General features: G+C 55.9%; 2 protein-coding genes across 3 annotated transcripts; both read right to left on the bottom strand.

The window, feature by feature from the left end:
- Window positions 1-202: 202 nt before the first annotated feature.
- On the bottom strand, window positions 203-2,996 carry LOC130679404 (uncharacterized). The gene is made up of 2 exons (XM_057488027.1): window positions 1,896-2,996; window positions 203-887 (listed from the first exon to the last, which is right to left on the bottom strand). Exons 1-2 carry the CDS (start codon window positions 2,003-2,005, stop codon window positions 203-205), a joined length of 795 nt encoding a protein of 264 aa, XP_057344010.1. The 5' UTR covers window positions 2,006-2,996.
- An 86-nt stretch (window positions 2,997-3,082) lies between these two features.
- Window positions 3,083-11,094, bottom strand: DNAAF8 (dynein axonemal assembly factor 8). 2 transcript variants are annotated; one of them, XM_036920487.2, is made up of 4 exons: window positions 10,624-11,094; window positions 9,372-9,550; window positions 7,603-7,728; window positions 3,083-5,388 (listed from the first exon to the last, which is right to left on the bottom strand). In XM_036920487.2, exons 2-4 carry the CDS (start codon window positions 9,498-9,500, stop codon window positions 4,768-4,770), a joined length of 876 nt encoding a protein of 291 aa, XP_036776382.2. In that variant the 5' UTR covers window positions 9,501-9,550; window positions 10,624-11,094; the 3' UTR covers window positions 3,083-4,767. The 2 variants fall into 2 exon arrangements, with proteins under 2 accessions (XP_036776382.2, XP_057343708.1); XM_057487725.1 differs by lacking the exon at window positions 10,624-11,094 and having other exon boundaries at window positions 9,372-9,725.
- Window positions 11,095-11,329: the final 235 nt, after the last annotated feature.

Here is an 11,329-nt window from a genome sequence, read left to right as displayed (position 1 = left end):
GCAGAAAGAAAATGTACTGATCCCTTCTTGGGAGCAAGTTAAGGTGTCCTTGGTGACATCGGGAGGACAGCAGGCCAGGCTGGGACGATGCTGGGTGCCATGTGAGCTCCCATCGGACACCCCTCCCAGACCCATATGCAATGGCCCTTGGGGTGCAAGACAGAACCACCAGCACCAATTTTAAATGTGCCAGGCCGGGGCCTCATTGCAGGGCGCAGGGATGGGACATTCCCAAGCAGGCAGGCCCCTTGTGGTTACCGTAGCCCCTGGGAGGAATGAGATGCCTGGTCCCTGAGAGGCTCTCTCTCCTCTTCAGAGGAGCTGGAGCTGCAGGAGAGGACACGTGGGTTTGCTGGGTGTGCCCCAGTCTACCCTGGCCAGGCCCAGCTCCCACCAGGGCCTTGGAGCACGCTGGCTGCCCCAGTGACCCAGCCCGGGGGGAGAGCAGGCCAGCCAAAGCCCAGCCAACTGACACCAAAGGCCGCTGGGCTTCGTGCCAAGTAGCAGAGGGACACGCCCCAGGGCATGTGCCCCAGCCCACACCGCCCAGACTGCCCGTAGCGCTCTTCCCCGGCCCCTGAGGAAGAGCCAGGGCCCCTGCCTGGTCCCTGCCCTCCCAGGGGCATTGTTGGTCAGCTGGGCAGAGCTCCCAGGGTTGGCCCCCACCACGTGGTCCCGCCTGCCAAGCCCCTGCTCCCCTCAGGCCGGCGCAGCGGCTGCAGAGCAGCAGGCTGGCCCCTGGGCTGTCGGGCCGCCGGCACCTTTCCGATGACCCCAGGTCCGCTGGCTCTGCTGGCCGCAGATCGATGAAGACGGTGGGAGGCTCTGCGGGGCTCCTTAGCCGCCTGCCCGCAGCCAGCACGGGGCCCGGCCCCACTGAAGCACATCTGAGAGGAGCAGAGGTCTCCGAGTCACTGCTGGGTGTGTGGTGTGACCTGTGCTGGGCTCACGGCTGCCGCTGACCGGGCGCCCACTGTGCAGGGCACTGACTAGGCCCTGGGAGCACAGCTGTGCTTTTACTCTCCAGAAGAACCCCCCAGATTTGGGCCAGTGCTGTCCCGTAGAACTTTCTGGGATGATTAAAATGTTCCGTATCTGTACTTTACAGTAGGGCAGCCAGTTTTTACAAGTAGCTATTTAAATTTATACTTAGGCTGATTAAATTGATACAATTTAAAATTCAGTTTCTCAGTTGCACCAGCCACATGTCAAGGGTTCAGTGGCCACATGTGGCCAGAGGCTACCAAATGGGCAGGTGTAGTGCAGGTCTACACATTTCTATTGGTCACTTTGGGCTGCCAGGGACAGAAGCCAACTCCAACTAGCTTCGGTGAAAAGGGGGATTCACTGGCTCTCAGATCCCTAACAAGAGAAGGACGGTCAAAGGGAGGGAAGGCAGGGGCACTGCTGGGCCTTTAGGGACCTCAGGGCCCTGTCCCCACCTCTGCCCCAGCTCATCTCCAGTCCTTCTCAATAAGCCGGCCTTCTTCTCCCTCCTGCACCCATCCAGAGACACAGAGATTGGAAATGCCCAGGAAAGTCTCTGACGCCCTGACGGGGGTCAGATGACCAGGGCTGACCCAGTCAACGGTGGCCAGAGAGGCAGGGTCCTACCCCAGGGAAGCCACGCGGATGGCGAGGGGAGGGTTCCACTGGGCGTGCAAAGAGCAGGTCCTTTGGGGTTTGAGCCCTCATTCTATCTCATATGGCCTGGGCAAGTTGACTTCTCTGAGCCTGTAAAATGGGGATACCAGTAGCCACCTACCTGATCATTCTAGAGATGAAATGAGAAATATGCATCAAGTGCCCCACCCATACTAGGCCAAATAAGTGCAGCCAGGCCTTGGACCAGTTCCAGAGAGAGGAAAGGGACCGTGGCTGGCAAGAAGTCCCACCTGCTTCCAGCCTCCTGCTGCTTGGTGCCCTGGGGCATGTCAGCAGGCACCTTCCCGGCAGAGGAAGGGGCTCTGGACTGTGTGGCGCACAGGAGGGCGAGCCGTTCCATGAGCCTGTCCTGGGCGCTCGGCACAGGGTGGCCTGCTGGGAGATGCAAGAGGCTGCTCAGTGCAGACACAGCCCAGTTTGATTTGCAGCCACCTGAGCTTCAGGACCCCGGGGACGCCTCATGCGACACACCTTGGCTTATGTGGGGAGAAGTGACAGGTTAGTCAGAGCCCCCCCACCCAGTCCGTCTGCTACTCACAGCCCATCATGAGGACCCCAGCCCAAGCTCAGCAGAGCCAGGGCAGCTCTGATGCCTCTGTGAGACGGCCTCGTGAAGAAGGGGTGACTTCGGGTAACAGTCTACCCCCCTTTCTCCCTCCCCACTTCCAATTGTTAGAGAGACACTTAACAGTCTACATGTTCACTTTCAAAAGAAAAATCAATAGGACCATCCTCTATAGACTTTTTTCCACCAATTTCATGTATATAGATTCACCTCATTGTGCCTACAGTGTTCTGTCGCATACGTGATTGAGCCTGACTCCTACTGAATACTGAATATGCGTCATTTTCAATATTTCACAATTATAAATAATGCTGCAATGAACATTCTCGAATACACATCTTTACCCACTGGGGTGGGTATGTGTTTAGGATCAACTCTAGAAGTGGAATAGTTTGAACAAAGTCCATGTACCTTTAAAATAGAGAATAGATTCTGTCACATTGACCTCCAAAAAGGGTATATCAACGACAGCCTGCACCCGGCTCCTGCCTCACAGGAGCACAAAGCCTCAGATTACTTTGCTCCCAGAAAGAAAGAGAGGGAGGCTGGAGGAGGCCGGGAAGAGGTAAAGGTGTGAGTCAAGGGCAGGGACTGGGTCTGAATGGCCCCCTTCCATGTCCCCAGGGCCTGCATGGTCCCTGTGGCTGGAAGTCAGGTACCTGAGGAATGAATGGATGAATGAGGGAGGGAGTGACTGGACAGAGGGGGTCTCTCAGGGACAGTGCCTGAGTGTTCGGGACAGCGAGGCACGGGGGCAGGAGGCCATGCCCAGCCCGCAGCCCTAGTTCACTGAGAGGTCCTGGGAGGAGCTGCTGTGGGGCCCCAGTGCTCCATGCAGACCTTGGCTCTGGCGGTCAGCTGCCCACGCGGCTCCAGGTGCGCCCTCTTCCCGGTCATCCTCTTGCTCTGCCAGACTCCGAAGGATGTGGTCCGAACCCAACTCTTCGAGTTGCTGCAATGATTAACGTGGTGATTATGGGGCTGCCGCAGGGCCCGGAGGCCAGAGTGCCGACCTCACAGCTGCTGTGGCTGTCACGGGGTGTCGTGGGGAGAAATCAGAGCTCACGTTTAAAGATGGCTCACTCGCCCAGGCTGCGCAGTGAACCTCCTTGAGGTGGGTGGGGCCTGGGTTTCTTGCACCCTCCTTCGTATGCCTTTTTTGGGCAATACTTTTGTTTTTTGGCACAAACACATTGTTTGACCTGAGGAAACCCGGTGCCGTCTTAAAACTCTTTAGGCTCACACGGGTTGGAAATGTGACGAGGTTAGAGCGTCTTGCTCTTCTAAGAAACAGATGGTTCTAGGCAGGTGTGAACCCCGGAGGGCTTGGAAGAGCCGGCTGTGGGTGCAGGGTGGGCTGTGCTAACAGGAGGCGGGGGGTTAGTAGGGCTGATGTTCTTATGTGGGACCTTGCAGCTCTTTGCAGCCTTAGAGGTGAGTGAAAGCAAGTGTTCAGGGTGACCAGAAAGACAATACTGGCCTATTTAAACAGCAATGGACGACCTCCACATACACTTTGATGCCAGTTTTCTCTAAGTCGTTGAGAAAATTATCAAAATTTTAAAATAGGGCAAAAAAAGAGAACTGCATGCCACTTGGATGTCATACTGGAGCTTTGCTAACAGGCCCACCTTTCTAGGGGAGACCATTCGGTTTGCACAGTTGACCAGGGCTCACCTATTCCACGACTTTGTAAAAACGAGAAGGGAAGGTGCAGTGGTTTCTCTTCCATTCAGGGGAGCAGAAAACCCCAAGGGGACGGTTTTGTTGCCTGGTAGGTGTTCACTGATCAGGTACTTAATGGAGCCATTTTACCTGGCATTCCTTTCTTCTGCCCTGGTGTTTTGTGAAACCCCGGTTTCTCATCACCTCCTTGAACCCGCTTTGTCCTCCTGCCGGTCCCCTCGATAATGAGCCGAGTACCATGACAACAGGTGCTCGCTGTCTACGTGAGAATGAGGGCTTCGAGTTGAGAATCTCACTTTGACAAGGTCTGTTCTGGAAGTTGTATGTGGTTGTACGTCTTTATGAGCACGCTTGGGGTCATTACGCCTTTTCTCTTTTAAAGAAGGCTGGGGGCTCCTTGCTGTTCCTGGTTCATGAACTCCACCTGCGGGTCTGTCTGGGGGGGCTCCACACCCCCAGTGAGGTAGGCATGAGCCTGCTCACTGGCCGATCACTGGCCTAAGGTCGTTGTGACGGGAGGAACGTTTGTGTCCCTCCAAAATTCACAGGTTGAAATCCTAACCCCCCACCCGGTGGTGTTCGGAGGTGGGGCCACTGGGAGGTGATGAGTCATGGGGTGGAGCTTCATGAATGGGTTTATCCTGCTTATAAAGGAGGCCCCTGAGCGCTCTGTGCCCCTTCCGCCTCTCAAGGACGCAGCGGGAAGAAACCATCTGTGAACCACGAAGCTGTGCTCATCAGACACCGGATGTGCCGGCGCCTTGATCTTGGACTTCCAGCCTCTAGAACTGTGAGAAATGAATTTCTGTTGCTTAAGCTGCCCAGTTTGTGGGATTGTGGCGGCAGCCCAACTAGACAAGGACGGGTGCAGTCGGCCGGCCCTCAAGCTGGCCTGTGGAAGACGAGCTAGAGGACCGCGCAGGGGACGCCCCAAGGAAGCACAGGGCAGGGGAGCTGCCTACCTGCAGGGAGAGCGCCAGCGGTCCTTCCTGGGGCGCCTCTGGTGGCATTTCTGGCCTCGGACCCGAGGCTGCGGCTTCCCAGGGCATCTCCACTGGACTTCGGCCCCTGCAGGCTGGGTCCCCGGGGTGCCATGGGACTTTATGGAGAATGTCTTTCTCGATCATCTTCCTTCTCTCCCTCTGGAGGGCTCTGCGGCTTTCGGAGTCTGAGCTCGGATGGGCTTGTGCGGCGGCGATCGGGGGCTCTGTCTTCGGGTCTCCTTCCCAGGGGCACAGGGTGGCTTCTCCCTGCGGCCTCCAGGGAGGACTCTGGGTATTGAAGGACATGGCCCCAAGGTCACCTTCCTGCCCTGTGGGCGGGTCCTCGGGCCTCCTGAGGAGGGAGCTCACCTCCCCACAGCTCTCCGAGGGCCCAGCAGGGTCCCCTCCCTCCAGAGGGGCTGCCCCCGTCGCCCTCGCGTCCCACGCACTCCAGGGCTCTGCGGCGAATCCCGCAGGCGCCACAGCCGGCTGTGGAGAAAACAGGTACCCTCGGTGAACACCCTCAAAAACATGCTTCAGGGACTTTTTTTGTGTGTGGTAAACTATGTATGTAACATAAATGGTGCCATTTTTTACCATTTTTAATGCACTATTTAGTGGCATTAAGTACATTCAGAGTGTGTAACCGTCATCACTATTTCCAAAGCCTTTTTATCACCCCAAAGAAACTCACCTCTCCCCAGGAACTTCTGATCTGCTTTCTGTGAATCTGCCTGTTCCAGGCGAGCGGAATGACACAGTACGTGCCCTTTGGGGGCCCGCACTCAGCTCGCCGCTTCTGGGCTCACCCGTATTGCAGCAGGCGCCGGCACCTCATTCCTTTTTCATGGGTCGAATGATCCTCCGTTGTGCGGACAGAACCCTTTTTGTTTACCCATATGTTTGTTGAGGGTGACCTGGGTCGTTCCACCCTTCAGCCCTTGTGAACAGGTCACCCAGCTGTTCGGGTGGACAAGAAGCAGCCCAGGCCTTCCGACTCCAGAGAAGCCCACGGCCTCAGCCTCCCTGTGTTGGGACAGGTTTTCCCATTTCAAAATTAAAAAAAAAAATCCAGAGGAGCTGCTGAGGTAATTGTAGAAATGAAGAAAACACGAAGTAAAGGCCTACAGACATTGTTCCACCTGGACTAACCAGGGGTCTTGGCATCCCCGGGAATTTTCCCTGTTGGGGTTATTGCAGACATACTTGTAGGCGTGGCTGAGGAAGTGGGTGGTTTCTGTCGTGGTGGTGGGTAGGGGACACACGCTGGTTCTGACCACGTGTCGGCACTCACGCTGATAACTGCAGAATCTTGGCTCCGTGCCTGACCGCCCCCCCACAGACCCGCAGAGGGACTCCCGCGACCTCCCGCAAGGCCCCCGGCAGCGCAGCCCCTGAACGACCCCGGCCCCCAAACAACGCCTGCCTGAGGAAGCTCGGCGCCCCCGGGAGAATCTGCTGTTTGTTCTGACCGCTGGCCTCCCCTAGAGCATTTACTAAAAAGGGTTATAATTGTGAATCTGTGTCTCTTACAACTGAGAAGTCTCTCGAGGACCTGAGAGCCGCTGCTTTGAAATGGACTCGTCAGGAAGGACAGGGCCTCTGCCCCCCTCCCGGTGGGAGGCTGGACTCCCGACCCCCATACGGGCCAGGGACACACCTGGCCGAACCACGCCTATGCGACGCTCTGTGTGATTCTTCACTTCTCTGACTCTGCTGAGCCCAGCTCTCCATGCCCCGCAGTCCCCTTTAGAACACCAGGCACCCCTGCACTCACTGGGTGGGGCTCAGCCCTTTCCCCTGCTGCCGGCGGTGACCCCCTAAAATCTGCTGCTTCTGCTTTCCTCGCGTCTGGCTGTGGTTGTCCCTGGCAGCGCACCCCACGCCCCCAGTTAAGGAGTGGCAGCTGGGCAGATGGGTTACACCGAGCTGGGCCTGATCGCCTGCAGCTTTCATATGCCAATAGCTGCTGAGCAGGCCTGACCAGCTGGGGGCCTGCCCGCCGAGGAAAGCCCTTCGATGGGCTGTTTATAAAGGCAGCAGTTAATTTTAAGCATCAAGCCATTAATTTTAGATAGAGTTCTTGGTCTTTCTGGGGGCCCTGAGAAATGGGGAGCCAAGAAGCTAGAAGATTCACTGTGACACTGGTGATGACTGCAGCTATGGTATCTAGTGACAGAGCGAGCTGTGGGGCCAGCTGGCTGTCTCATGTGTGCCTCACCCCCCCAGCTAGGGGCACCTTCCTACCTGTGAACCCACTGTCACCCTTATGAATCAACAGATGTTTAGGGAGCACAGGACTCTGTGATGAGCCAAGCAGGGCTGAAGCCAGCTGGGCAGACATTTCTGAGTGCCAGGGCAGAAAATAGAACAGCAGGGGCTGGGGACGGGAACGGGTGTGTGTGTGCATGTGTGGTGGTAGGTCAAGGGCAAGATCAGGGGCAAATCAAACAGAAAATCCAGTCCCTGCCCCCAGCCTCAAGTGTACTGGGCTCCTGGAGAGCGATGTACATAAAGTCGGCAGATGGCTGGTGCCTGAACTCGTTTGGCCTGGAGAAAGGCTTGGGGTGTAGAGATGCTAGGCCGGGGCATCTGACCTCTGGCCCGCACTGCTGTTAGAGGCCGGTGAGCCATGGACACCCACACCCCATTCTACCCCAGGGCCCTGGCTTCGCAGATCCCTAGAGCCTTCATCCCACAGACCTCAGGATCGTTGGCTCTTGCACCCCAGGCCCCAGAAGGGTCTTCAGCCAGCTCCTCAGACAAGTCCGGAACCAGGACGGTTTGGTTTCGCTGGAAGATGAACAGCTCCTCCTCCTCGTGGTCCGACTGTAGACAGACGAGAGGGCTTCTGGATTATGCGACGGCAGGTGGGTCCAGGAGGGCCTCAGCCTCTGCCCGCCCTTGCCCTGCCCTGCTGCTCAGGAACGGTCTGGGGAGGGCAGTTCTCTCCCAAAGGGCCTCGCCACGGCTGGGTCTTGCCGCTGGACTGGAAATGGGCTCAGCCATACCACCTCATGGAGGTGAGAGCTGGGGCTCCCATTTCTGCAAGTAACTGCTAAGTCACGATCTCACATACCACCTGGTGCTTAGTTAATGCCTGGTGCTCAGTGAACAGGGTGGCAGGATGGTAGCTGAAACAGGGTCCAGCCCTCGCCATCCCGAGACTTTGGGCCATCGCTGAAATGACACAAGAGCCTTGGTGCCTCTAAGGGGGCGGGGGGCACTTATAGTCAGCAGCCCACCTCACAGGGATAGTCTGAAGATGAGAGCAAATGAGACTGAAAACATGAAGAGGTACTGGGGCCATATTATCTGCTCTCCATTAGCCTCGCTGCAACTGGAAGATCCCTGAGGCCCAGGAAGCTCTGTCATGTTCGTCTTTGCAGGTGCCCCAGGTTGGACCCAAAGTGCCATTTCTCTAAGCGCCGAGCTCCAACCTGTGTGTTTGGCACCCGCTGCTGAGGAGCTCCCGCCGGGTGCACGGTCCCCCTGTCAGTAGGGTCACTGTCATGTCTTACATGTGTGCACACGTCTAACTTCCACATGCAGAAGCTGGTACAGCTCATTTAGACCTGAATTCAGTCACTTTTGTCACCCAACATTCTCTTAGCAGAAATGAGAAGTACAGTTTTGGTGAGGCCCCCTGGTGAGGAAGGATCTGCCACAGTATATATACTGTTACAAAGGGCTCCTTGTTCCTGAAGAGGAAGAGTAGGCTCTGTAAATGTTTGTTGAGTGAATGTATGTGATCAATAACAACATTACTATGTATTGTGCAGTTACCATGTCCCAAGCACTATGCAGTAATGCAGATTTAATTCTTTCAACAGTTTACAATCAGAGCTGGGATTTGAACCTGAGCAATGTGAAGCCTTGGTTTTTAACTCATATATGATGCACCTATTATCTTCCTCCACAAAAGCAACCTGGGGTGTCTGCCAGGACAAGAAAAATGCCAGGATATAGATGATTTTTTTAACTCTATTAGTTGAGCACCCACTCTGGTCCAGGCACTTTGCATACAGTCCCAAATGTGTCCCACTGATAACTATTTTGCAGCAAGGACACTGAGGCTGACCCAGGTGTGGCCATCACCCCCAGGCTTTGTGGTAAGTTAGCAGCTAAATGGGTGGGGTGAACCCATTGCTTGCTGCTGCGGCCCCCACTCATTCTGTTCTGCTGCAGTGCTGCCCTCTGCTCTCTTTTGGGCCAGGACATGGCCAGCACCGCCACTGAGAGTGGCTACCATTTCAGTACATCAGGAGGAGCCCTTGGAGGAACGTTCCAGTCGTGGTTTGGGGGTCAATGAAATGGCCCATGAGGATGCTGAGTACCAGTAAATGTATTCAGAGAATAAAAACTGAGATTATGATGAACACAGTGGCGGATAAGTTTCAAAGCTGTCCTTTGTCATGGGAAGAAAGGGTAGTTGGGGCCTAGGAAGATGTAGGAACAGGACACTTGCTTACCGAGGAGAAATCCGAGTCTAGTGAGGGAAGCTGCTCCCTGACGGCCGCGAGGATGGCCTCCCAGGGTCCTGCCTGGGAGGCCCAGGGAGAGGGCAGCGGGGGCCCCACATCTTTGTCTTGGGATGCCATGGGCGCCCAACTCAGGGGATGCTTCTTAGGGCACCATCTTCCAAGCAGCCCTGTAGAGGACACGGGGTGAAATGGGGGGCCAAGGGTCAAGAGCTTGGTGGGGGGCTGCCTTTTCAAAGCATCTACTACTATGTGGGGGATGAAAACAGACTCCCAAGCGTCTCACCCTTTTCCTTTCTGGTTCTGCAGGTTCCTGTTACTGAGTGTCAGACGCTGCCATGAAACACACACACACACACACACAAATGATATATGATGTAGATTTATGTATTGATATATAATGGTATATGTAGGTGTATGAATATGCTACATAGAATGATGCATGTATATGACATGTAGGTTTATGTGAACTATACATATGCCACATTACATAGATACTGTACATTTTTAGGCTCAGAGAAGATATACTGTTAGTCCATGGAAAAGATAGAATTTGTATCATAGAGGCACTTTCAAGCCCAACTGCTCTTTAGTGCCCCCTTTTACAAAGGAGAAGACATTTTGCAGTCCCCAGATTTTTTTTTTGAAGTCACCATTCCCCAAGTCACTTTAGACTAAGGCACTTAACCGGCGCTCCTCCACCCCCAGACCCTAGCCCTTTGTATCTCAGAGTCTAACAGGAGAAGAGGGTCAAAGGGGGCTTTAGGAATGTGGGATGATACTTCAGAGCCAGTGTCTGGAGAACCCTTGCAGCCTGAGAGGCCGCTGTGCCTTTAAAATGGTAAGAGGGTACTCCTGGCCCAGCCCGGGCTGGCCGTCACTCTGTTCAGAGTCCCCTTCAGAGTAGCAGGAGACAGGAGTTGGGGGGCTTCTTGCTTCCGTGCTCACAGGACGGGAGGGAGGAGCAAGGTGCACCCTAAACTGGGACCGCAGGGTGGGGACGCATCTGTACACGTCACGGGGTGTTTCTGGAACCAGAGCTCTGCACGGTAATCACAGGGCAACAGAATCACTGAGGTGAAGGAGGCTACCAGAAACCAAGTTCTTCAGGCGGAAAAGGCAATAGGAGAGAGGTAAAGGCAGTACCGGCTAGGGAATGAGCATGCGCAGTGAGTGCCTCGAGGAGCGAAAAATGCCCAACGGGGGAAGGTGTCAGGTGCTGGCACATGCGGAGAAAACGGACCGGATCTTAAAGGGTCCTAAACGCCAAGTTGTGCAGTTGGGTCCAACCGAGTTATGCCAAACGCTCCGCACAACGGCCGCTGGGGGCCCCTCCGAGGCCTGACTGCCTCCGTCCGTTTCCTGGCTGCAGCCCGTTGGCCCCGCCCCGCCATCTCCCGCCTCGCGGCGGCCGGTTGTTATGACAACTAGACGCCAACAGCCTCCCGGAACAGGCTTTCAAATTCTCCAGCTGGGAGCCAGGAAAACCATCGCCTGTCTTCCCACTCACCCGCATTCTGTTTCCCCCCGTCTCTGCAAACCCCGACATTTATCCCGGTAGCTGCGGCGGGCCCGAGACCCCTCACCTCGGGCCTCCGCCTCCCCTCCCGGCCCTGGCAGGGATCTAAGGGGTCTCTGGCGCTCCCTCCGGTCGCGTTCGCCCACTCTAGCTGCGGCTCAACTACTGAGGCTTTCACCCCTTTGGAATCTCCTCCAGCGGAGTCTTAAGTTATTGACTGCTGATCTCATTCTCCCCCGGCCACTCTTTCAGGACTTGGCGCGTCCTGCCTCTCCTGAAACAGGATTGGGTGCCCTGGCCAGAGGCGGGGCGAGGCAGGAGAGCCGCCCTACTCATTGGCTGCCGACGGCGTCACACATCCCGCGGGAGAGTTGACCGGAAGGTCTGGTTGCGGGACGGGTGAATTCCAAGGCGCCGGGAACGGCCTCGC

The sequence above is a fragment of the Manis pentadactyla genome, chromosome 10 (genome assembly GCF_030020395.1).
Source record: "Manis pentadactyla isolate mManPen7 chromosome 10, mManPen7.hap1, whole genome shotgun sequence".
NCBI classification, from domain to species: Eukaryota; Metazoa; Chordata; class Mammalia; order Pholidota; family Manidae; genus Manis; species Manis pentadactyla.
Note: the sequence above shows the minus strand (reverse complement) of the source record. Positions and strands in the feature narration are given on the sequence as shown.

Coding starts and splice junctions, on each gene's coding strand:
- LOC130679404 (XM_057488027.1), bottom strand. CDS start 2,005: ATGGAACGGCTCGCCCTCCTGTGCGCCACACAGTCCAGAGCCCCTTCC. Junction 888..1,895: donor CAGCAGGAGGCTGGAAGCAG/GTGGGACTTCTT, acceptor TGCTCCTCTCAG/ATGTGCTTCAGTGGGGCCGG.
- DNAAF8 (XM_036920487.2), bottom strand. CDS start 9,500: ATGGCATCCCAAGACAAAGATGTGGGGCCCCCGCTGCCCTCTCCCTGG. Junction 7,729..9,371: donor TAGACTCGGATTTCTCCTCG/GTAAGCAAGTGT, acceptor GTCTGTCTACAG/TCGGACCACGAGGAGGAGGA. Junction 5,389..7,602: donor CAAGAGCCAACGATCCTGAG/GTCTGTGGGATG, acceptor TTTTCTCCACAG/CCGGCTGTGGCGCCTGCGGG.